Genomic DNA, 27,167 nt, shown 5'->3' with positions numbered 1-27,167 from the left:
CCTCACTCCCCTGCCCGAGGCTCCCCATCTTGACCATGCCGACACGGAATCCATCTCTGATGACGGGCATGAGAGGGGAGTGGGGGAGTCGGAGACGAAGGGCGACGCCGTTGTCCGTGGCACTTATCTGATCGTTAATGGTGTCCGGACTGCGGTTGAGGCAATCATGTTCTCGGAGAGGGTGGTGACCTCATGGCTGATGGGAAGTAGCCCCAAATGGATCTACCTCGTCCTTATTGAGCAATCATCTTCATGTCTTCTGAACATTTACAGCATCCAGACCACGAGATCCTCAGATTGGAGTACCTGCTCTCATCATCACAAGGTTCAAACAAGAGAGAGAAGAGTCATGGATGTCTCAGTCGAGTGGTCAGTTCTTTTGGTCAACGATGCATTGACTCTACTAACATTTTCATAACTACGATAAATATAAAATATGAAAGTCCTTCTCACTATCATGAAATTATGGGAAAGAAACTTTGATAGAGTTAATAATAAAGCACAAACTCATAAATATATAGTTAAATTTACTTTGTGAAAAAGATAAATACAGCTCATTAGGATTGGGAGTCCTGAAGTTATTATGATGTTTACTAGATGATGACTAATACCATCCCTAGAGACAATGTCCATTCATACAATATTTTTTTTAGTAATATCATAAATCCTGAGTTAAGATATAAGAATTATCATTCTAATATATTATGATCGATTTAATTAATTTTATCCAAGTTATGTGATATCCTTGTATATCTATTATATGTTCATCTTGAAAGAGTCAATCTCTAGATAATCTCATAGGATTTCCTTAGAATATGTATAAGAAAAAATGAGTTAGAAAAATTATTTAATTCGAATCTCTATATCAGTAAGCACTTGATATATAATGTAAAATATAAAGATAAACTTTATAAGCTTTAGATAATTGTACAACAAATGATATAAGATTATCTGTCATATCTAATAATCCCTACAAGCGTTCATATGATATGGTAATGAAACTAGATACCGAAGGAGCCCTAACATTATCTCAAATACTCATCTAATCCTATGTTACTCAAGTAACTTTTATGCATGTTAAAAAAAATTTAAAATTATTATTTGGATGAATTTTTTTGAAAAATTTTGTATATGCAATGGTCACAAACACCCTACATATACAATCCTAAAAGGGTAAAAAAAAATCAACTAAAATAGAATTACAAATCTACTACACCTTTCTATAGACATGTCATTGGAGAATTATATAAGATGAAGATGTGAATAAGTGATGGAATTCCAAGTTAAAAATCAAATGAAATAAATAAAACTTATAAATGGCAGTTGAATATTAAATTTCTATTGAAATTGGTCGTCAAAAAGAACACACCCTTCTTTATAATATAATTATGCAAAACCAATTTTATGTTGTGAATATTCATTTTTATTCGATTTGTAGTACTAATTAATGTTATTACTTCATTAATCATGATTCAAGAGACTAACACATCAAATACAAAAAAAAAATTATTGTTCAGTTTGAAAAAAAAAAAAATCTATTTATTTACTGAAAAATTAATATATTGGTTAATTTGGAAGTGCTCCAAATTAGCTATCATATCAGCCTATCGCTTCAGCACTATATTGATGTTATTATCTGTTAATGAAAAAGTTTGATGATGTATTGGTTAACCGGATATGGTTCAAACTCATATATATAAGATTATTTAAAGTATTCTTAATATAAAAATATTAAATACTCAAATTAGTAATCCGACATGTTTGAGTGCGGATGCGAATGGTCAAAAAGATAAGTCCTCTCTCATCGTGTTGAAGATGAGCTTTTATATTTGATCATAGAAAGATAAAATATTCAGTGAAATATTTTAGGAGAAGATGTTCTTTAACTACCCCTAATAGTCTCTTCTTATCCTCTTGGTAATAAGAGGGGGATAATATGTTTTGAACCTATTTTAAACTTTTATCCACGCATACAAATAGATGGAAAAATTTTTTCCCACCGAGAACTTCACCTGATAACTAAGTATCACGTGATTAATAGTGATTAATCACGTGATAACTAAGAATCTCCATCTGACTTAAATTCTTCCCATGAGATGCCTCCAAATCTTTATAGTGATTAATATGTTCATAAAATGTCTTCATTTATCTACATCTTTACGGACTTTGAGCTAGTTCGATGTCCAATAGAATGGTTCTACAGCATGGCATCAACACGCACTAACTTCATATTAGTGACGATAATATATGTATTTAAATATATATTTTTTGGTCCTCTTAATCTTGCGAGGTACACAGAGATGTTACGGTGTTCGAGTGCGATCTCATATACGTAGTTTAAGATTATACATACATATATATATATACACATAATTTTAAATATTTTTTAGAATTATTCATATTTTTTTTCTCAAATAATTTTAAATATTTTTTTCAATTATTTTTTAGAATTATTCATATTTAAAAAAATATTTAAAATACATTTCAAAATTTTTTTTGACAATTTTTTTGCTTGTTTTTTTATCAGTTCTAAACTGTTATAGTGTTTTTATTTTACTCATTTATATTATTTTTTAATAACACTTATAGTATCTTATTAAAGTACTGAAAACACTATAAGTGATATTATATTATATCTTTTTGATTGTTATTGCTAATATATTATTACAATATTATAATTTTAAATTTATAGTTAGTTTAATTTAGGTTATTAGTCTATTTAAATCATTTATAGTATTTTCAAGTAGATTTTATAGTGTTTTTATTATGATGATCAAGACACTATAATAAATCAAATTATGATTTCTATTTGAGTGTTGTTATTAATAAAGTACAATAAATATCTATTTAAATATATATTAAATAATTTTTATTATATTTAAATTTTATGTAACTCATTTATAGTGTTTTTAAGTAGGCTTTAGAATGTCTTTGTTATTGGTGACCAAAAAAATACTTGAACATATGAAAAAAAATTGAAGATTAATTTAAGTATTTTTTTTAAATTAAAAGTATTATTAAAAAAATTAAAATGGTATAGAGATCGAGAAATCGTTCTCTAATTTTTTAAAATTATTAAAATACCCAACATATTTGAATAGGTTAATACGGGACATTTATCGGCATTACAGCCGTGGCCCAAAATGCCTCATTGTTCGTTATTTAGAAGCGCTTCTAAGTACCCTGCCTGGAGTCGGTTTCCAGTGATCCCGCTTTGCACCTCCCCGCCCGTCGCAGCCTTTTTCTCCTTGCCTCCGCCGCACGCCCCGCCGCCCCCCCCCCTCGTCGCTTCCTTCAGCCACACGAGCGTCTCGTCCTCCATTTCTGCCGCCACTGCACCATCCATGGCGAAGCCCCCGACCGCGAAGAAGGTGAAGCACGAGATGGAGATGTTTGGTGACGTCCGCGTCGACGACTACTACTGGCTCCGCGACGACTCCCGATCGGACCCGGATGTGCTCTCCTACCTCAAGGAGGAGAATGCGTACACCAATCTCGTTTTGTCTGGTAAACCTTTAGGGTTTTGCTTCATCATGTTGTGGGACCGGGAAATTAGGGTTTTGGTACTTTAAGCAGTCATGGCGGCTTTGGTAAATGCATACCATGATAGAGATCCAAAAGAGTATTTTAAGGGAGAATTATTGAGATTTGAATACTATTCTTTTTTCTTATTTTCGTCATCAAGAACAATTATTCAGTAGATAAGAAATGTGTTTCCTCCTTTGCAACCTGGGAGGAGAATGCGTACACCAATCTCGTTTTGTCTGGTAAACCTTTAGGGTTTTGCTTCATCATGTTGTGGGACCGGGAAATTAGGGTTTTGGTACTTTAAGCAGTCATGGCGGCTTTGGTAAATGCATACCATGATAGAGATCCAAAAGAGTATTTTAAGGGAGAATTATTGAGATTTGAATACTATTCTTTTTTCTTATTTTCGTCATCAAGAACAATTATTCAGTAGATAAGAAATGTGTTTCCTCCTTTGCAACCTGGGAGATCAAGGTTTAAGTTGAGGGAACAACGTCTGCTTACATTGTCCCTCACCAAAGTGGGATCTTCCTGCACATTGCTTGATGAGGATAGGTTTGATTTCATTGTGCTGAAAAACCTTGCTTCTTAGAATTGCATTGCAAGCCATTTTCAATGTTTTGTTCTGTGTTCACCAGACTTTGAATATTCTCCCATGAAATCAGTGGTTGGCTGTACATGTGCTTGTATCATGTAGCGTATTGCTTGTTAGTGAATACGAACCGAAACACCATTGTCATGTCCATATTGTTATTTCCCATTGCGAAGTTTTGACATTCTGACTCAGGATCACTTTCAGATGTGAAACAGTTTCAGAATCAATTATACACTGAGATAAGAGGAAGAATCAAGGAGGATGATATCACTGTGCCGATTAGGAGAGGCGGGTATTACTACTACAAGAGAACATTAAAGGGGAAGGAGTATGTGCAGCATTGCAGGCGGTGTATAAGAGATGATGGTGCCGCTTCTGTTTTTGATGTCATGTCCACTGGACCTGAAGCATCCGAAGAACATTTAATCTTGGATGAGAATATTAAGGCTGAAGGACGTGATTACTACAGTATCGGGGCTTTCAAAGTATGTTATACCTATGCCCACCATTTATGAGATTAAATTTTTACAATCTATTTTTTCTCATTAGTATGAAGTTATTCTTTTCTTTTTCAGGTCAGCCCAAATAACAAGTTGGTTGCCTATGCAGAAGATACTAAAGGTCATGAGATCTATACTGTCTATATTATGGATATTGAGAATGGGACTCTTTTAGGGAAGCCTTTAACTGGGATAACATCATATATGGAGTGGGCTGGTGATGACTCCCTAGTTTACATAACAATGGATGAGATCCTTCGACCCGACAAGGTTCATAAAACATGGTGCTTTTCTTTTTTTGTCACATCCAATGCTCTTTCACTAGTCAAACTAAGATCAATTCCTAGGTTTACCTCTTTACATGACTAATCAAAGATGATTTGCCTAAATTAACTATGGCAGCTATAGGTCTCTCCTTTGGTTGTGCGCAAATCATTTTTAACAGTTGTCCTTATTTAAACATTAGTTAAAACTAAAATTTGAATAGCAATGGTATCTACACCAGATGCTAATGCTTTTGTTCCAAGTGGCATGACCATGAACTGTAATTGATACATAAAGAGTTAGCCGACAGGCTGGAACTAGGTTTAAGATTTTGTACATCAACATACAGCCAATAAGTTAATTTGTTATGTCATCATCCATTTGCACCTTGAACATAACAGGTACACTTGGTTTATTAGGGACAGTTATTATAGTAATTGAAAATTATGCCTGAATGTGTCTCTTGAATACTCTTTTATTGTTCAGGAGTCTAGCTGATTTAGTGAATTTACATTTTATTTGATGCGGGAACACTTTGTTTTACAATGTTCAGTTACAGCATGTGCAATTCCTGAAGGTCTTTCAGATTTGCAATTGTGTAAAGCAAACACACAGAAAAATTAGAGGACTTTGATATTTGAGTACTAGAAAGAGCAGTCCATGAATTTGATGGCTTAGATGATTGGTTTTTATGCCCCCAATGTACAACCTGAATTAATCATGCCCTCCAAATCTGTCCTTTTTTTTCTGTTCATCTTCTTTGCTGATGGTGACTTAGACCACTTGTTTTAACTTCATTTATTTGTCATTTTCTGATCTTCATGAAATTAATCAATGGATTATTTGAAAATGGCGACTTTAACATCATTTACCGATAGTTATCATCTGTTTCTTTTTTGCTTGGTTGCTTTTCTTGCCTTTTTTATATGTATAATTTTTTGACTGATTGGTTAGAGGAATCATTTGGTTATGGACATGCAATATATATGCACTTCTAACTTTATCTATCATGCCAAATTTTTTTGGTCTCCAAACTCTGCTGAAGCTCATGATACTTTTAACTTTCTTGATTCTCATATTCTAGTATTTTGTCAGGTTTGGCTTCACAAACTGGAGACTGATCAATCTAATGATCTTTGCCTGTACCATGAAAAAGATGACATGTTTTCTCTTGATATTCAAGCCTCTGAAAGCAAGCAATATTTATTTATTGCTTCGGAAAGCAAAACAACACGGTTCCTTTTCTATCTCGAAAAATTGAAACTAGAAAGCGGTCTCATGGCTTTGACGCCACGTGTTTCTGGCATTGATACAACAGCTAGTCATTGTGGCAATCATTTCTTTATAAAGAGGAGAAGTGATGAGTTCTACAATTCAGAGTTACTTGCTTGTCCAGTGGACAATGTAACTGAAACTACAATTCTGCTTCCTCACAGTGAAAGGTCTGGTTGAGTACACTTGCTGTATTTGTTGATTATTTTATGCCATTGTCTCAGTTTCTGCAAATAACCACCACAAGCAAGCTCTCTAGAATAGGAATTCATGTGCTTTAGTTAAAATTTAAGTAAGTTTATCTTTTGAGGAAGAGTATATGCTTTGAGGACACTTAGTGTATTTTTTCTTTGTAGGTTACTATTATGTTGATGCCTTGAGTTTCTAGTTATTAGTTTTATATAAGATAATTTTATTTTCTGTAAAGTAAGTATAAGATAATGCAGTGATAAGGTTTCTTTTGGTGCTTCTTATGATTGTGATTTCATGTGTGTTTGTACAAATCTTGCTAGCGACTGGTTTAATTTTGATGGACTCTGGAATGTGGAAATGATTTTTTTTCCTCTGGTAGAATAATCATTGAGAAATAGGAAAGATTATTTTTTATTATGTAAAAGTTTCCTATTTTACTTGGGCCATCTTCCATGAGTTACAACAAGAATATGAAAAGCTCCTTATGTTGGGAAAGAGTTAAGAAAGACCCGAGAAACTTTGTTAGATATAATACGAAAGGATCTTATCATTCTTAGTTTGGCTAGTGACATTGCCCTCCCTCATTCTCGACAACATGGAAAAAAAAGTGGTTGACCTAAATAGATGTGATATAGTGCTAGTTATTTTTCTGTTATAAGAAATAAATAGAAGAATATAGTTAAACAGAAGAATATAGTTAAGTTGGATGAATAAGAAGTTTCTTTAAGTAAAAACTTTAGGTATCTTGGATTATTATTCAACAAGATGGAGAGATCAATGAAGATATTATTCATATAGTAAAAATAAGCTGGTTAAAATGACGAGGAGTGTTAGGAGTCCTATGTGATTATCGGATACCTTTGAGATTAAAAGAAAAATTTTATAAGACAGTTGTGAGACCAACAATGCTTTATAGATCTGAGTGTTGGACAGTTAAGAAACAATATATATAAAAAATTTGTATTGCTAAGATGAGCATGTTGAGATGGATGTGTGGAGTTATTGGGAAAGATAAGACAAGAAATACTTTTATCTGTGAACAATTAGACATTGTTTCGATAGTGGATAAGATGAGAGAAAATCATCTAAGATGGTATGAGCATATGCATAGGAGACATCTAGATGCGATAGTCAGAAGATGTGAAATGATTAATGTTAATGGTACGAGGAGAGGTAAAGAAAGACCTAAAAAGATTTCAATAGAAACTATAAATAAAGATTTAAGCACTTTGAATTTAACTAAACATATGACTTTTTACAGATCTCAATGGTGGGAAAAGATCTATGTAGCTGACCCTAAACAGTTGGGACTTATGGTTTTGTTGTTGTTGTTGTTTGTATGTTAAGGGGGCCAAATATATAGTACATATAGAATGTTTTTCCCTCATACGGCTCAAGCTTGAGAAAAATGATTTTGATTTTGGTATATCTTTCCATGTGTAATGTCAAATAGCAAACTCAAAATAATGAATTAGATTATAATTTGAGTCCTGGTTTTGTTTTTCCTTAAAAAAAAAATCGTTCGTACTCATAGCTCAAGTTGGGTAATTCTGATGGAATTCGAAGGAAAATCCTTAGGCATTTATTGAATTGTCTCTCATCTCCTTTGTTTTGTCTCATCTTAAATCTATTTTGATTCCTCATTCAGATCCAATTTTTGAGGCAATCGAAAATAGTGTTTTCTTGTTGCGGAATCCTTTATCTTTGCTTTGAATCATTGGGTCTAGACATTACTTTCGTGATCCTTACTCCTTTCGAAAGGGCCTCAAAATGCCTTTTGATGCAAGTGTTCAGATCTATTATGACAGTTGTGAGACCAACAATGCTTTATAATGATTAGGTGCCTAACAGACCCCTTTCTCTTGGAAAGTCTTTTCCCAACATGACAAAAAAACTCATATCTTTTGTGCAAACTAGTGCACTTATATCTTACTATAAATATTTGTTTGTATTCAATAGGTTAAAATACTAGTTTTGACTTTTGACCACAAATTGTGCAAAAAGGCAAATTTGAAAGTTGGAAGAACATTATTTTTCTCTTTTAATTTTAAGGTCATCAAAATCCTAAGCAACACCAAGTGTACTTAAGAAGGCTTATACAAAATATCAAAAGCATGAACTAGTTGTATCATTGAATGAAGTTGTTATTAGATAGTGGTGTTGGTTTTTATAAGACAAGTATCACTACTAGATGGGTGAAAATAATATAATTAAGTGGTCATGTTATGTGTTGTGTATGAGAATAATAAATTGTATTCCAATCCAATTACTCCTAGAAAAACAAAATTTTCTTACTTGGGTAAGTTCATGCAACTGTGGAGTTGGAAATACTTTAATTTTATGGCTCTGTGTTAAATCTGCTCAGACTTATAGATACATGCATTAATTGCTAGCCAATATTATTAATGGACTAGTCTATTTCGATTACTAGATTTAGAAGGATAAAAAGGTTCTTGAAATAGTGAAGAGGAAGATTCTGGTCCTGTTTAATTGGAAACGTTGAGGTTGTCTAGTTTAGTTCTCCATTATTAGTTAGTTTATAAGTGCTCTGCAGCTTTGTTTCTTGATAATGTTTTACTGCCGTATGGAATCTCTAGAAACTTGCTTTTGGCAACATTTTGATCTTGTATGCAACTTTTTATTTTTTCTGCAATATGCTTTTAATACTTGATGCAAATTTTTGCATAATATTTTGGAGTGCCCTCTAGTATTTTAGATTGTCAAGGTGAAGAGGTTAATGAAGTTTATGTTCCTTTCAGTGTGAAATTACAGGATTTTCAACTTTTCAATGACCATATTGTTGTTTATGAGCGGGAAAATGGCTTGCCTAGTATTACTGTATATAATCTCCCACCCATTGGTGAACCAATTGGACGACTCCAGAATGGTAGAACAGTTGATTTTATTGATCCAGTATATTCAGTGGATCCTGAAGAGTCACAATTTTCTTCCACCATTGTTCGATATTCATATAGCTCTCTGAGAACTCCTTGTTCTGTCTATGACTATGACATGAAGACAGGCATTTCTGTTTTGAAGAAGATTAAAACGGTAGAGTATAAGCTTAGTTGAATTTGAGATCATCATGGTTGTGAGCAACTTTACATAATTGTGCTTGTAAATTAGTTATTGAACTTTTTCTTCAATAACAACTAGTTTTACTTTGTATCTTACTTGTTAACAGTTGTGCATATTGCGTAAACTTATCTGCTGTTACTAAGGTCCCATGGTTTGCTACTTTTTAAATTGTCAAGTAGAAAGATTGTTTTTGCATTGCTTTCGTTGTCTGTTGATTTTACAAAGTACAAACATGTATGGTCACCACATGCTTAATTCATCTGAAGATTGGATGATAGAAGGGGCTGTTGCACATCATGGTTCTAATAGAGACCAATGCTCATTAGATCTACTGGTCCATTTTATGGCCACTGGGCTGAATACTTAAAAGAAAATGGAAATAAATTTTCAACTTCTAAATTTTTAGAAGTGGCAAAACTGCCTCTTTTTGGAGACAAACAGAAGTCTTGTCAAACTTGTTTTTTTAGTCTCCTCATTTTGATGAACGCCACAATGCTCCAGACCTGGTTTAGCTGCATTTTGAAATTTCATCATCCAGGGTTTCTGGGTGACCTTTAAGTATTCAATGAGTTGCTTTTTGGTTTTATTGTGAACTATACTTTGCCTCTGAATTTAAGTTTCTAGTTTACATTTTATAAAACAACAAAAATTACAAATGATGCCAAATGTTATTACATCTGGTACAGATTGAAGGAACATGCATAGTTTGGTAAGGGGAAATTATTTTGACATGAGTAGTTGCTTGTTAGCATGTCAAATTGATTTTGTACTTTCAATTGATCAATCATCAAAATAGTGTCATGTCTTGTAAATGACAATTGCTTGTAATTAACTGGAGGTATGGTTTATTATATAGTTTTAAATAGTATAATAGAGTAACCAGCTGGCGTAGTATTAAGCTTTGTTTTAGACTGAAAAGTCTAAAAAATGATTCTGATGTTGCAAGGGTTTGATTTATTTTCTGGCTCTAGAGGTAAGAAATAGGCCATTTCTTCTGTTGTTATAGGTATCAAGCTAATTGTTACAGTGCAAAAAGAACAGGAATTATCTTAAAGGAAAATGCAGATAAGACAAATGAAGCCACAACTTTCTACTTGCTTCTCACGTTAATCAATATATATATATATATATATATATATATATATATATATATATGTATATAAACCTATGATTATTTTCTTTGTTAATCTTTGAGATAGTAGATCATTGTCTAAATCTTTTGGCACCTTCTAATTAACTAGTTCTTGAATCCAAGAGCTTGTACATCAACCTTTCCTTTATATGTTGCGTGTCTGCTTTTTGTTTTCAAACTGGTTGTCATGCTCAAGCAAATCTCTACATGCTTTCTTTCCTCATGTTACTTTGTGTTACAATATTTTTTTATTATCTAAAAAGCTTCTTTTTGACTCCTTTCAGGTATTAGGTGGTTTCGATCCATCAAGTTATGTGACTGAAAGAAAATGGGCAGTTGCTTCTGATGGCACCCAAGTGCCTATATCAATTTTCTATAAGAAGGACCTTGTAAAGCTTGATGGATCGGATCCAATGCTTCTTTATGGATATGGTTCATATGAGGTAACTTTTGGTTTTCTATTGCCTGCAACAGTTTGACAATCTTCCATACTGTTTATCTGAGGCAGACACTTGACCCATCTTGTTGTAATATCTTTATTAAAATGAGTAGAAAATAAATACTACTGTTCTAAGGTGTTAAAAGTTTAGTTGCTGACATGCACATCTTGCGACTTATTTAAGCAATGTGCTTAAGACATCTGATCAGTCCACCTGCTGTTGGATGACAACTCACCTACATATCTTTGTTGGCTTTTGTATGAGTGCTGATGTATCATAAATCTACTATTGATAGGCCATGGTTCATAATCTTGGTATATGCATTTCTATAGTTGAGATCTTCAGATGCTGTATGATCCACAAGTATTTTAAAAATATTCATAACTATTTCTGAATAATGATGGCCTTTAAAACACATTACTTCTACTCCTCCTGATGGCTTAATTTATGAGTGGCAACTAATGTTATGAGATAAGTTAAACCCCGTAGACTCTGGCTTTGATATTCACTCCTAATGAAAAACTGGTCTGAATTGCTTGAACCTGATCCTTTGTTTTTAATCTCCCATTATTAACTTAAATACTCTTTTAACTCTCTATTTTTTTGTGGTAGCTCATTTCAGTGATTTCAATAGGCACTCATGCGCTCGCCTAGGTGCTCGGGCGAGGTGAGGCCCGGCTTGAGCGCCTTGCTTCATTTCCAGGTGGTGCGCTTCAAAGAGGCGCCCGCTAGGGTGCTCGCCCAAGCCCAAGCGCTGGGCGCTTCGGGCGAGCACCCGGGTTAAACCAGGCGACCAAACCAGTGTTTTAGGTTTGGTTCGGTCTCCGGTGCTTTAGTTGGTTCAATTGAACCAACTAAAGCACCGATATCAGCCTTCCTCTCGCGACTTCCCAACCCTAACCTTGCTCGCCGCTCCCGTTGCCGCTGCTACCGCTGCCACTATCGTCACTCGTTGCTCCCGCTCCCGCTCCCACTGCTCGCTGCTACCGCTCCCACTATCGTCGCTTGCCGTTGTCGTTGCTTGTTGCTACTGCTACCGCTGTCACTGTCGTCGCTCACCGCTCCCATTGCCGCTTCTCATTACTACCGCTGCCATTGCCATTGTCGTCGCTCATCGCTCCCATTCCCGTTGCCATTGCCACTGCTTGCTGTCGCTACCACTGTCATCACTCGCCGCTCCCGCTCCCGCTGCCGTTGCTCTCAGTCAGCAATCTCGATCTTCCTCTTACTCACATTCTTCTCACTTCGATAGTATACTATTAACAGTATATTAACAATATAGTGCTAACTGTATACTAGTAATGGTAGTTTTATTTATTAGAATAATAATATATTATTTTGATTTTAATATTGTTAATTTTTATTTATTTGAAATTATTGTTATTGTTTTGAATTTTGAGACTTTTTGTTAATGTGATATTGTGATTTTACAAGATTTTCTTAATTTAATATCATATTTTTATTTAAATAATTATATTTATTAATTGTATTATATATTTTTATATTTTAGCGTCTTGCTTCGCTCGGGCGAGCGCCTAGCACCTCGGGCGTTTTTGGACCTTGGCGCCTATCGCTTTTTAAATCGTTGGCTCATTTCTTGAAGTTTCAACTTTTTTTAGATAAAATCATCTTTAGTGGTTTTTACCAATACTATAGGTTAAACATCTGAAGTGAAATCCAATAATTTTCTTAGGCTTTTGTTCCTTCCTCAAGAAAAGAATTTTTCAATAGTTTTGTGATTTTACTTACTAAGGTAGCTTTATATAATTTTTTTTGTAAACTTTTACATCTATTATTTACTTATGTAGTTTGTAGTTTTATCCTCAGTAGTGGTGGTAATACTCATGCTAATTCTAATATGAAGACTATATCATTTTTTCTATGTTATGCCAATTATATCTTTTATAATTGTAACTTACACAATCTTTTGACACTATTTGTTGTTATTATCCTTGACAATGATAATTCTTTAAAGTTTTAATTCTTAGCTTACACTTTAGAATGTTTTGGACTTCACTCTAGTGGAAATCTATGTAAATTTACATATGGTGTAAAGGACCATCACTATAACATGTCCTTTCTGTATTTTATTTATTTTAGTTATAAACAAGGATTTAGAAATCGGTCAGATCAGTATATACTAATTGGTATTTATCTGTCCGACTAGGTTTTGACAAGCTGAACTGTCACGGACTTAGCTGGAATTGCCTAAGTTGTGAGGCACCCTTGCGGCCAAGACGCGAAGAAGCCTTGCGCCAACTTCTTGGATTTAGCTGGGATTGCCTAAATCTTGATGCGCCCTTGCGATATGCGTTTGCAAAGGTCAGCCAATTTGCAACCTCACTCAGATCCCGAAGGACTTGTAAAAGAGAAAGTTGATTAGTTCGAAGAACGAGTGACAGACAAGTCCCGACGTCTCGCAAAGAGGGAAGATTTACAAGTAATTCAGCGAGCACCTTGCGTGCAAGAGAGAAAACAGAGAAAGGAGGAAAATAAGGACTTTAGAGGGTTGAACGACCAACTACAAGTCCACAAACAGCTGCTTACCGGGTGCCGTGCGCGAAGGCAAGTTCCCGTCAAGAAAACGTACAAACTTGTGAAGATTGTTCAACGCTCGACACTATACCGAAGCCCCATCCCCCATGGTGCCACCCGGGTGGTTCCAAGGTGTTGAGACGGCTGACGTTTCGCGCGCAACAGCGGGCTGCAGAAAACAGCTCGTGGCATGCGAAAACGGAGCCATTTTGGGATGTTTTGCTCGGTGCGGTTAGTGGTCGCACTGTAGCGCTGCAACTTGTTTAAACTTGCATTTTTACAAGCAAAAGAACACAAAACCATGGCAAAACATGCTGCCAAGCATCTGTACATGCAAACAAAAACGATGAACGGTTCGTTGAACGAAGTTGTTGCGGGTGCGCGCCGACCGTTCGTGACATTCTCCCCCACTTAACTTGTCGACCCCCTCGTCGACGCTTGCTGGTAGTTGTTGATGAATGCTTCTTCATGGCGAAGGGCGTATTCGGGCTCCCAACTGGCTTCGGTTCGGGGAAGCTTTCGTCACTTCACCAACTACTCGGTCTGCTCGGCTCCATTGGGTAGCTTTATCTTGCAATCCATTAAAATGGTTTCAACTCGCTTCTCGTAGGAGGCTCTGGTGGGGGGTAGCCGAGTTGGAACACTTCGGGAAGCATCTTGCGGATTTGAGTGGTAGGCCTTTAAGTTGCTGGCGTGAAAAACATTGTGAATTTTCAGCCACGCCGGCAGTTGTAACTTGTAGGAGACGTTGCCCACCCTACTGATAAGTGGGAAGAGCCCTTCATACTTGCACACCAATCCTTTGTGTACTTTGTTCCTAAAGAATTGGAGTGATGCTGGTTGGAGCTTTTCCAACTCCAAATCGTCGACTTTGAACTCCTGTGGTCACCTTCTCAAGTCTGCCCACTTCTTTATCTTTTTGGCCGCCTTCTCCAAGTAAGCCCGTACAATATTTGCATTTCGGTGCCATTCTTTTGCAAAGTGATATGCTGACGGACTACTCCCGGTATATCCAATAGCCAAGGTGTGAGGAGTTGACGGTTGTTGTCCTGTAATGATCTTGAAGGGGCTCTTGTTGGACGCAGAGCTCCGCTGTAAGTTGTAGGAGAATTGGGCTATATCCAACAGTTTCACCCAATCTCGTTAGTTGGCACTCACGTTGTGCCGAAGATATTGCTTCAGGAGTGAGTTTATCCTTTCGGTTTGGCCGTCCGTCTAGGGGTGGAGGCTTGTGGAGAAGTATAACTTAGACCCTAACAATTTGAATAGCTCAGTCCAGAATCGTCCCAAGAACCGTTTATCTCGATCACTGATGATATTGTGTGGGACTCCTCAATACTTCACCACATTCTTCATCATCAGCTTGGTCGCCTCCTTTACTGAACAGTGTAGGGGTGTAGCAATGAAAGTTGCATACTTTGAAAATCGATCGACCACCACGAGTATCGATCCGAGTCCCCCTACTGTCGGTAAGCTTGATATGAAGTCCAAGGAAATGCTCTCCCACGACCTTTTTGGTACGAGTAACGACTCCAAAAGTCCCACCGGCTTCCGCTGCTCCACCTTGTCTTGTTGGCAAGTGAGGCACGTTCGAACATATTCCTCCACATCAGTCCCTATATTCGGCCAGTAGAAGGCCCTCTACACAAGAGCTAAGGTTCTGTGAATGCCCGGATGTCCAGCCTAAAGGGAATCGTGACACTCTCTTCAGAGCTCATACCTTAAATTGTCCACTCGAGGGACATAAACTCTATTCCCTTTTGTGTAAACGAGTCCCTCCTAGACCCAAAATCGTCGTGCCTTGCCTTCTTTGATGAGTTGCATCAGGGTTACTGCCTGAGGATGACTGTATAGTCCATCCTTGATCTTGGAAAGGAAGTTGGAGTGCAACTAACTTGCTTGGCCTTTGCCATCCAACTGTACGACATTCACTCGCTCCACTTTCTGGCTCAATGCATCGGCCACGATATTTACTTTTCTGGGCTTGTACTCCATTGTCATATCAAACTCAGCTAGGAAGTCCTGCCATCGTGCTTGCTTTGGGGAGAATTTCTTTTGAGTTTGGAAATAGCTCAAAGCGATGTTGTCTGTCCTCAAGCACAAATCGCGATCCAAGAAGGTACTGCCGCCAAACTTATAGACAGTGGACCACCGCTATCATCTCCTTCTCGTGCACTGGAGATACCGCCGCTTGGTCTCGTTGAGCTTGCGGCTCTCGTAGGCCACCGGATGACCCTCCTGCATGAGTACTCCCCCAATAGCGAAATCTGAAGCATCTGTATGGACTTCGAAGGCTCCCTATAGTCCGACAATTTGAGCATCGGTTCTTCCAACACAGCAGCCTTCAGATCTAGGAATGCAGCTTCGCATTTGTCTGAGTACCTCTAAGGTTGCTCCTTATTCAGCAACTCCGTCAGTGGAGTTGCACGCTTCGAATACCTCTCTATGAAGCATCGATAGTAGTTGACGAAACCAAGGAAGGATCTCAACTCTGGCACCTTCTTTGGAGTTCGTCATTCCGCAACAGCTTGCACCTTTGATTGGTCCATCCGAATGGAGCCACCATCGATTCGATGCCCTAAAAACAAGATCTCCGTTTGAGCAAAGTAGCACTTCTCCCTCTTCACTAACAAAGTGTTCTCCCTGAGAACCTTGAAAATTGTCCGAAGGTACTTGACGTGCTCCTCGAGCGTTTGACTGTAGACGACGATATCGTCCAAGTAGACGACCACAAACTTAACCAAATATTCTTTGAATAATTGGTTCATAAGAGTGCAGAATGTGGCCGGAGCGTTGGTTAAACTGAATTGCATCACCAAGAACTCAAAACGCTCCATACCTGGTCACGCAGGTAGTCTTCGCTTCGTCGCCTTCAGCAATGTGCACCTGCCAGTACCCCGACCGGAGGTCGAGTTTGGAGAAATACTTGACCTTGCCCAATTGGTTGAACAAGTCCGCGATGAGTGGGATTGGATACTTGTTCTTCACCGTCACTTTGTTGAGGGCTCGATAATTGACGTATAGTCGGAGGCTCTTATCTTGTTTCTTTTGGAAGAGAACTGGAGCTCCGAATGGTGCTTTAGAACTGCAGATGAGACCATCGCTTAGCAGTTCATCTAACTACTTTATGAGTTCTGCCAACTCAGGAGGGGGCATGCGGTATGGTGGTCTCGCTGGAGGCTTCACTCCTAGCTCCAGCTCGATATGATGATCCACGCCTCTGCGTGATGGTAGAGTCTTTGGCAACTCGGGTGGTATAACGTCTGTGAACTCCTTCAGCACGTTAGCCACCACAGCAGGTTCATGAATGACCTTCTCGTCGAGTGGCTCTAGCTTCATAGCAGCCACGAATGTTAATTCGCCTTTTCGTACCCCTTTCTTTAGTTGTAATACTGATATATGTTGGGGTTCCCTGGTTCCTCTCCGAGAGACATGAACCACATAGGGGTCGTCATCTCCCATCATACATAGGGAGTTTAGGAACGACATTGGCACCAACTTCGCTGCATGCATGAATTCCATTCCAAGAATCACTTGGAAGTCGTCCAGTGGCACTGCCATCATGTTAGTACTCCCGCTCTACGTTCCGATCTTGATGGGACTCCCTTTGCCAACCCGGAGATTCGCTTGGCCCCCGAGTTCACTGCCTTCATTCGACTTGGGTTCTTCTCCAAGATCTCAACCCAAGTCGTTTTGCTTCTCGATCGGCAATAAAGTTATGGGTAGCGCTTGTATCCACCATTGCATGGGTTGTTTGGCCATTGAGCTTAATGTCCACATACATCAGGTCGCTACTCCCTGCTTTCAATGGCTTTGCCTTCATGTGCTCCCCCACTTGACCTCGTAATGCATTTAACAAATACATTGCTCCCATTCGGGGACCTTGCGACTCGTCATCGTCGCTGCTAGATTCTGAACTGCTTGAACTGAGGGCGATGACTTTGCCCTTGTCTGATTTGGGAGGATGGATGGAAGCTGTTAAAGCATTAAGTGCCTGTTTCTGTGGGCACTCCCTCACCATGTACGGCCCTCCGCACAAGAAGCATCCGCCAGGTTTCGGGGCCTTGCCTTTTGAGCTTGGCCCTTTGTGGGAACTCTTCTTCCTCTGTTCGCCTCCGGGTTCCTTTCCTTGAGAATATTTCGGAGGGCAGTTTCCTGAAGATTATTTTCTTTTTCTCGGGTCCTCCAAGGAAACAAAGTCGGTGAGCCTTTCTACGGCAGTAATTGCCCCGATCACATTGGTGACATTCCTTCGATGGAGTTCTTGTTGAGCCCATGGCTTCAAACCATCGAGGAAGCTGAATAGTTTATCCTTCTCTGTCTTGTATGTCCAGCATTAGTGTAGAAAATTGCTTCACGTAGTCTCGAATGGAAGTACTTTGGCGGAGTTGTATTAGTTTCCTCCTTGCGACGAACTCGGTGTTCTTAGGTAAAAACTGAGTTCTCAACTCTCGCTTTAAGTCCTCCTATATGTCCATCCGGTATCAACCTTGTTGGATCTCCTCCCAATGGGTTCGCCACCAAAGTTTTGCATCCCCATTCAAATACATGGTTGTTATCGAAACTTTGGTTTCTTCATAATCAGGCCTCGTAGCTCGAAAGTATTGTTCCATGTTGAATAGGAAATTCTTGAGCTCTTTAGCATATCTGGCACCTCCATAACAATGCGGCTTGGGTGCTCTCAAGTTTTGTGCCGGTGCAACGCGGGTGTTTCTTCCTCCCGCATTCAGTGCCCTTCTAAGCATGGTCACCCTGGAAGTGAGTTCCTCCACAACTTCATGCAGATGTTGCACGGAGTCTTGGTGTCGTTTGACAGTCGATCGACTAGGGCCTCAACCTTGTCGATCCGAGATTCAGCTTTTTCTTGCAAGCTCTCTACCCCGAGAAGCCTTCGTTGGCCATGGTAGAGTTCCTCCAAGCTCGCTTCAAGAACATCCAAGCGGGTTTCCGCCGCTGTGAGTCTCTCCTTGTCACTCTTTTTTCCGATTGGCGCTCCGGATTGCGCCTCCTCCGCTCGTGGAGAGTAGCCAACTTCTCGCTCATCATGTTCGTTGTCGCGCTCCTCCTGAGCGGCTCCAATAGCATGAGAGCGAGTATGCACTTGCAACCCACCTGCGGCTGCTTGGGGCAAGGGTTCGGCTTGCCCCGTCTTGCTTGATTCGCCACGATGCTTTGCCATGGCGAAATTGCAAAGTTCCTTCGTTGCTTGAACGCTGCTTTGCCCGCTTTGATACCACAATGTCACGGATTTAGCTGAAATTGCCTAAGTCGTGAGACACCCTTGCGGCAAAGACGCGAACTTAGCTTGCGTTGCGTAAGTTGCGAAGCACCCTTGCACCAACTTCTCGGACTTAGCTGGGATTGCCTAAGTCTTGATGCGCCCTTGCGATATGCGTCCGTAAAGGTCAGCCAATTTGCAACCTCACTCAGGTCCCGAAGGACCTGTAAAAGAGAAAGTTGATTAGTTCGAAGGGGGAAGTCTCGACGTCTCGCGAAGGGGAAAGCTTTACAAGCAATTCAGCGAGCACTTTGCGTGCAAGAGAGAAAACAGAGAAAGGAGGAAAACAAGGACTATAGAGGGCTGAACAAATAACTGCAAGTCCACAAATAGTTGCTCACCGGGTGCCGGGTGCAAAGGCAAGTTCCCGTCAAGAAAACGTGTGAACTTGTGAAGATTGTTCAGCGCTCGACACTATACCGAAGCCCTATCCCCCATGGTGTCACCCGGGTGATTCTAGGGTGCTGAGATGGCTGACGTTTCGCGTGCATCAGCGGGCTACAGAAAACAGCCCGAGCACGCGAAAACGGAGCCATTTTGGGCTGTTTTGCTCGGTGCGGTGAGCGGTCGCACTGTAGCGCTGTAACCTGTTTGAGCTTGCATTTTTACAAACAAAAGAATATAAAACCAATGTGAAACATGTTGCCAAGCATCTGTACATGTAAACAAAAGCGACGAACTGTCATGGACAAACTTCTAAACAAGGTGTTTGATGTAATGCTTATGTATGCCCGTGTCTTTTAGTATGTTCATGCCTTGTACAGCATGTAGAGGGGCGGCCGAAGGCTTAATAGTCCCATTTTAGTTGGGTTGGTGGCCTCTTTAGGCTTGTAAATAAAGGTTGTGTCATGTGGACACGTGCGAGAGATTTTCGGTCTGTAATGGGCCATTTTACCCTTTGTTGTGCCACTGTTCAGAGCTTATAAAGTCTGTTTGTAATTTGCATTGTCTATGAAGTGTTTTTCGGAGATGTTTGCTTGTGGATCTCGGTTGAGGCGTTCTCTCTAACCCGTTCTCTCTTTTGGTGGTCCTAAGGGACAATGGGAGGCTTCGGGGAGGCTGACCTTTGCGGACGGACACGCAAGGGTGCCGCACGACTTAGGCAAAACCAGCTAAGTCCGTGACAGATGGTATCAGAGCGGGACAAGCACTCATAGAAACACTTAGCATGCAAATGTGGTGGACCTAGCGGGGCTGCGTTGAGGGCAGTCAGCACACGCGCGACCGTTTGGAGGAAAACGGGCATGGAGATGTAGGGAAAAGGAGTCGCTCGGAGGAGCGGGCATCTGAGATTGGCATTCAGAGGAATGACCAACCCTTCGCGCAAGAGGCACCACGAGAACAGACAAGCTTGGAAGAATGTGGAGCGCACAAAGGTTGGGATGGCTGAGTTTGAGCTATGGCTCAACGTTGACAACTATACTTGATGGTGCTCAAGGCAAGTGAGGCGCTTGGTAAAGGATGAGACCATCCAAGGTGGAATGAGTTGCTCAACGACCAAAAGAGTTATGCAAAGCTCACAGAGGTGAGGGGAATTGCTAACTCGAAGAATTTGGTACTCATGCATGGGCTTGTATGCGGACGATGGAATGTTCGTGGCCATCCCAAGGCGACCGAAACTCGGCGCCATGGAGCATTGAAACTTTCTCTTCGGCATGTGAAGGATACGTCCGTAGGAGGCTGAAGTGTGCAACGAGTTCAGCATGTTGCTAGGCCTTGAGGGGTGCAGCGGGGGCTGTATTGACGAGGAGTCGCAATCTAGCAAGTGCGTTTGCAGGAGGCAGAACAATGCACAGTTTGTTCAGCAGATCGGAGTAGTCCAAGGGGATGGTGGTCTCCGAAACGAAGAGAGATGTTGCTCCAATGGGACAGTTATCCAGGAGGGATAAGTCTCGGCTCTCCAGAGGGAGAATCACGTGAGACGGACCTCACATGTTGAGGAGTACCTCAACAAACAACAACTCCACGAAGCTCGATGGACTGAGTAAGCGGCGAGGAGTCGTCGCATGATCTCGCTTGAGAGAATGCATTAGTGGATGCATTGCGAGATCAAGTGGGGGAGCGACCCAAAGCAACTTAAATGAAGGCACACTTGGAGTCGATGTGGAGATCGGACTCAAGGGAGGGCTGACCCGTGGAATGGTGGGCGCGAGGGCCACCATCGACTCAATGCAAAAACGAGGAGCGAAGCAACTTGGGTGTAACTTGGCGAAGTACCCAAGCCGCATGAAGGGAGCCAGCATAGAAGTTGGAACATGGAGCAGAGGCACGGTGCTTTTCTTAGACAGAGGTCAAAGACATGAACTCTTGTAGAGGCAAGAGTAGGATCATGTTGTTCCATGGGTCCTTCTTTCTGACGGAGCGGACTCATCTTGCATGGTGCCAAAGACGAAGGGAGCTTCGCGGCACATGCACCTTAACTCGGAGAAGCATTTGATGGAGGAACTAAGACGACTCAATTTGCGGAGGCGAAATTGGGTTCAGAAGGGCCTTAGCACGGGGCAAGAGGACGCAGAGGCGGGTACTCTTGAAGAATATGCCATAGTGTTGCCATTCGAGTTGCTATGAAGGAAGCAGTGCGCAGCGGAGATTGTGCTGGTAGGGGCAGAGGCCCAGGATCCAGATAATGGTGCACAAATTACAGTGAAGTCGGTGGACTTCGGGAGCTACTAGGCGACGGACTGTCCTAGAGCGGTGCTTCATCTAGGTGTGACCCAAGAGTGGGTGGATGAAGGTTGATTGCCAAAGGAGCGAACAAAATCGAAGGTGGAGGAGACCCTGCGATGTATTGGCAGAGGCCACACATGGAGGGTTCACAATTCGAGTTTATTCCACAAGGATCAGAATGCAATGGAGATGTCACCAGGAGGCGACATGGTGCAGTGGATCGTGGTGGAACAGTTCGTGGCAATGCGATACACACGACATAGTCCCGGGAGGGACTAGATCATATGGAGGTATGATCGGGAGCTACTGGAAGCTCCACTTCGGTGAACAACACGATGGCAAGAAGGGCTATGGATTAAAGGAGTGAAGGCCATGGTACCGCAGAGGCGGGTCTTCCGGGCGTGCATCGAATTTTGCATCGGATGAAAACCTTGGTCATCAGCATATGGGGGCTGTGTTCCACTAAGGGAAAAGTTCGAATGCAAGTACCAGTGAGTCCCATGGGAGGGACTTGATCATACAGAGGTATGATCGAAGCAGTTGGAGAGTTGGATTGCTCCAGAGCTCATATTCGCTTAAGGGAGCCCGGCAAGTCAGAGGACAAGGTCGAGTAAGCGAACGTTGCTACCAAGGAAGCTAAGGAGAACAGAATTGGTGCAAACCCTACAACGTGATGGCAGAGGCCATGCATGGGAGTTGCAGTCTGTCTTTCCATCGACCAAACGGACTGCTTGGAGAACACAGAGGTGTTGAAGCAGGGGGTCGAAAGGGGCGAGGAAGCGACGACAAGTCCAGAGGGACTTAGCTACCCAAAATCAAGCATCAGTTAGAATGGAGGTCGACTCAGAGGAGTGCCACGGAGACATATCTACTGATCGTGAAGAAAAGGGATGCAGATGCGAGGCGACGGATAGTAGGGCCATGGGCATGGCAGCGCCATGGTATCGCAGAGGCGGGACTTCCATGAAAGTCATTGATCCCTTGCTCTCATGGAGGGAGAGTGCTTGGTCGTGAAAGGGGTCGAGGAGGTGGAGCATGCAGAGGTAATCTCCAAGTACCGAGACAAGGCTGAAGGGCAGAGGCCAAGAAACTTCGTAAGACCGGGGTCAACAAGTTTCTCATCAAGATAGCCGTAAGTGAAGGACTTCGGGTCATGCAAGAGTGCACGACCAAGGAACGAAGCAGGCAGTACGCGGTACTGTACCTTTGCTACTCAGTGGAGTAGGCGGCAGGGTTGATGGAGAAGACGGTACAATCCCAGAGGCGATCAAACCTATGAGAGAATTACTCCAAGTTGGGGTGAAAACTTCCTGCATTCCAGAAGTTCGATGGCATTGAGAAGGTGAATCACAGTAACTAACTCAACACAAGGAGTGCAAACACTTCAAGTGCTTCAGAAGTGTGAGGAAAGAGCAGGCGAAGTCCAGTAACCAGCTCGATGCATGAAGTACAACCTCGAGGAGGCGGGCGAAGTCAAGTAACCTTTGCCTTCTCAACTCTCAAGAGAATGGGCGAAACCGAGTACCCCAATTCTCTTATCTATCCAGCAAAGGAGCTCTGCATATGTTCAAAGACCCTTCGAAGATAATGGAAGACAATAGTTGTCAAATCCTCACTAACGGTGATCAGTGTTACTGAGAGTAGATTGTCCGCTTCATTTCCCAACGAAATGCCAATCGAAAGTGGAAGTGATGCGAACTTACTTGGATGTGACAACTAAGCGAAAGAAGAGTCAATGAGCAAATGTTGTGGAGGAAGGACCCAAAACTTCAGAAGTTTGCGAGACGATGCTCGTTAAAGCTCCAACAAGCATCTACCCAGTTCAAGCAGCATGAGAAATTTGAGAGACTGGCGCAGTAAGGATGGTCTTTTCCTTCATCTGGGGGATCCGCAGGAATCAACAAAGATCAACACAACTAAGCCAACCCCACACCAGAGTCAGAGTCATTGGTGAGTTGTAGCAGCATGACGGATCAAAGGTTCGACTACTCAAAAACAGCAGTGGAGAGCAGCTAGGAGCCAAGAGGCTCATTGTAGCTGGAGCAGAAGATTGAAGACTCAGCAAAGGCGAGGAGTTGCAGTGTCGACAAAGGTTTCAACGAGGACGTCGAAGGAATAAGTGGGGGAGAATGTCACAGGCAAACTTCTAAACAAGGTGTTTGATGTAATGCTTATATATGTCCGTGTCTTTTGGCATGTTCATGCCTTGTACAGCATGTAGAGGGGTGGCCGAAGGCTTAATAGTCCCATTTTAGTTGGGTTGGTGGCCTCTTTAGGCTTGTAAATAAAGGTTGTGTCATGTGGACACGTGCGAGAGATTTTTGGTCTGTAATGGACCATTTTACCCTTTATTGTGTCACCGTTCAGAGCTTGTAAAGTCTGTTTGTAATTTGCATTGTCTATGAAGTGTTTTTCGGAGATGTTTGCTTGTGGATCCCGGTTGAGGCGTTCTCTCTAACCCGTTCTCTCTTTTGGTGGTCCTAAGGGACAATGGGAGGCTTCGGGGAGGCTGACCTTTGCGGACGGACACGCAAGGGTGCCGCACGACTTAGGCAAAACCAGCTAAGTTCGTGACAGAACGGTTTGTTGAACGAAGTTGTTGCGGGTGCGCGCCGATCGTTCGTGACAGAACAGGTGAAATCACCCGGTATGATCATATTACAGGGCTTTACTGGCCAAAATCAAACCATCTGGTAGTCTTATTATTTTTTGACAGCTTTGGAAACTGTCTTTTTTTGTCTTTTAGTGCTTTCCTCCCATGATCCTCTTTCTCTATTTCTCTCTCTCACTTATCTCTCTCCTCTCCTCCGCCTCTTCCTTCTTATCATTGTTTTTGACCTGTTTGAGAACTTTGAACTATTGTTCTTTTTTTGTTTTTTCTTTCCTCCCACACACTTCTCTCCTCAATTTCTCTCTTTATGTATCACTCCCCTCCTCTTCCTTAGTTTATCACAGTTGCAGCCTGCTATGTTGTCACCACCATCTCTTCTTATAAGAGCCATCACCTCCTCTGCATGCCTCCTCTGCTTCTCCTCTTTCATAGCTTCTTCAAATTCTCTTGGTCCGAACACTACCAACACATAACAAGTGGCGATACATCAGTCTGTACCAGAATCATACCAGTCCGATTGTCAATAAGTATTGACATCAGACTAAAATCTTAGACCTTGGTTATAAGTGAGTATAATATATTTTTCAATAGAATTGTTGTTTGTATTACATTATCTCTAGGTTCCATATGTGTGCCAGCTTACAGACATAAAAATTTGTTGATTCTATAAGTTGGACTTGTTCATTATGCTTTTCTCTATATTTTTATTTATTTATTGTGTCCTCAATGTTATTGTTGAGATTGCATATTTTGGCTCCTCAGAGTTGTAGCATGTTTTCTGAACTCAGGTCTGCATAGATCCTAGCTTCAAGGCATCAAGGTTGTCTTTGGTAGACAGGGGCTTTATATTTGCAATAGCTCACATTCGCGGTGGTGGTGAAATGGGGAGACTGTGGTATGAAAATGGGAAGTTACTGAAGAAGAAAAACACTTTCACTGATTTCATTGCTTGTGCAGAATACTTAATAGAAAATAAATATTGTTCAAAAGAAAAACTTTGCATTAATGGGAGGAGTGCAGGGGGATTGTTGATTGGTTCTGTCCTGAACATGCGGCCTGATTTATTCAAGGTTGCTGTGGCTGGAGTTCCATTTGTTGACGTTGTGACTACTATGCTTGATCCAAGCATCCCACTGACTACTTCTGAGTGGGAGGTACTTTGTTTCTACCTTTAATATTATTTGTTGTCTTGCTATTTCGGCTGCTAAAAAGAAAGTTGACTTTTGGGCAAGTTGCTGCATTTACAAATAAAATGCTATTCTTATTCTCCCAGACATGCTTTAAACTTGCTTTTTCACTTAAGTAATCATAATTTCTCTTTTTGTTTCTTTAAGTTAACTCTTCTTTAATTGAGCTACGTCTTTGGAGTTGCTAGAACAAAGTGTATATTGTTAAACTTATACAACCTTTTTTACAATAGGTGTCTCATGAACATGTTTCATGCTTCCTGATATTAAATGGTAGTCTTAGGGCTGTGGTTGTTCCCATCAATTGAACTTTGACTATTTTTGGTGCTGGTTTAGGAATGGGGTGATCCAAGGAAGGAGGAATTCTATTTCTATATGAAATCATATTCTCCAGTTGATAATGTGAGTGCTGATTTCCCTAATTGTTTCATTTATTTGCAGAATATCTTGGTTTATTATATCACATTTTTCATTTTTCTATTTGCTCTTTGTTTGTTGTCCCATGACATACGTTATCTTAGAGTTGTTTCCTTGCCATTTTCAATGCCCAAATGCTGTCATTGTACCATAGCTGCACCTTTTGTTTCTCTCTCCTCTTTCCTTTTGTGAATTTTGGATATATAAAACTAGATATTGTAGTGTATATTTTGGAAGACATATTAGCTTAATAGAAATGCTGCAACTCAGTCCCAAACTAGATGCACGAGTTATGATCATGGTGCCCATCCAGAAGCGCACTGTCCCTTTCAGTCCAAGATTGAGAAATAAAGGCAAAATTCATGTCTGAGGTAGTAGGATAAGAAAAAGTGAATAAATACGCATGAATGGAGCATGCAACAGATCATTTTTGAAAGAAAATATGTTGCAGATCACTAGACCAATTGAACTATAAACCCAAAAGAAATTAAAAGATAAAAACTGAAACTGCAACCATTAAAGCAAGATTGTAACCAACAACTATGCAAGCACAACCATAGTTGCTCCTGTTATTGGCCAAGCAACCATAATGAGCAGCAACTGCTACGCAACACAAAGTGCCGAACTTTCAATAGCTGTTGGCTAGGCAAGCAGCAGTATATGCTGGCCAGCAGCCAAAAGCTGTTGCGTCTTAAGTTTTTTCTGACTCTGCAGCTGCCATCCTGCTAATGATGGCCTTTGTTCATTTATGATGTTACTAACAGTATATATACATCTTAATTGTAAGTCAGCTATGCTTAGTGACTACTATTATGTATTCTTATTAGAGAACTATATTTTGTTACGTGTATTAATGATGCAATTTGTGTTGGTTGCTGTTTCTTATTGTTTTTAAGTGTGCTAATGTTATATTTGGTTCATTTGCAGATAAAAGCACAGCATTATCCTGACATTCTTGTTACTGCTGGTTTGAATGGTAAAGTGGAACCCTGTAGATTGCTTATATTATCTTGCCTCCTTTCATGTTCTCTAAGCATGTTTACTGTTATAGATCCACGGGTGTTGTACTCGGAACCAGCTAAGTTTGTTGCCAAGTTGAGAGAACTGAAGACTGATGACAATATTCTCCTGTTTAAGTGTGAACTTGGTGCTGGCCACTTCTCAAAATCTGGAAGGTAATTACTTCGTGGTGCTATTTTTGAGTACTGCACACTTGTTCCTTAGTTCTCTGTTTTTATTCTTGAGTAGTCTTTACATTTAGTATCTTCTTTTGCCATTCTCTCACTCTTTTAAAAAATTAGCCAATTAGTGTGGAAGATTTTTGGATTCATCAGAGGTTATCATGTGTGATCCTGATCACAATTTCATCTAATAATTCCATCAAAGCTCTTTGAAGCTTCAGTTCTTATTCAGGATCGACAGGGAAATATAGTGTAATCATTTTGTTCTGGAGTTTCCACTTGTCAAAAAG

The 27,167-nt window shown here is 40.4% G+C and overlaps 1 protein-coding gene across 3 annotated transcripts in view; it reads left to right on the top strand.

The window, feature by feature from the left end:
- Nucleotides 1-3,126: 3,126 nt before the first annotated feature.
- LOC135610100 (uncharacterized) overlaps nt 3,127-27,167 on the top strand; it is a 25,801-nt gene continuing 1,760 nt past the window's right edge. For 2 of the 3 annotated variants that reach the window (XM_065104141.1, XM_065104140.1), the window contains exons 1-10: nt 3,127-3,507; nt 4,328-4,608; nt 4,699-4,893; nt 5,983-6,329; nt 9,111-9,402; nt 10,846-11,004; nt 24,881-25,246; nt 25,616-25,681; nt 26,624-26,672; nt 26,748-26,871. In XM_065104141.1, coding sequence (XP_064960213.1) covers nt 3,144-3,507; nt 4,328-4,608; nt 4,699-4,893; nt 5,983-6,329; nt 9,111-9,402; nt 10,846-11,004; nt 24,881-25,246; nt 25,616-25,681; nt 26,624-26,672; nt 26,748-26,871 — 2,243 coding nt within the window. In that variant the 5' untranslated portion in view covers nt 3,127-3,143. Of the gene's footprint in view, nt 3,508-3,676; nt 3,768-4,327; nt 4,609-4,698; nt 4,894-5,982; nt 6,330-9,110; nt 9,403-10,845; nt 11,005-24,880; nt 25,247-25,615; nt 25,682-26,623; nt 26,673-26,747; nt 26,872-27,167 lie in introns of those variants that run through there. The other variant, XM_065104142.1, reaches the window with a different exon arrangement.

The sequence above is a fragment of the Musa acuminata genome, chromosome BXJ2-4 (genome assembly GCF_036884655.1).
Source record: "Musa acuminata AAA Group cultivar baxijiao chromosome BXJ2-4, Cavendish_Baxijiao_AAA, whole genome shotgun sequence".
NCBI lineage: Eukaryota > Viridiplantae > Streptophyta > Magnoliopsida > Zingiberales > Musaceae > Musa > Musa acuminata.
Note: the sequence above shows the minus strand (reverse complement) of the source record. Positions and strands in the feature narration are given on the sequence as shown.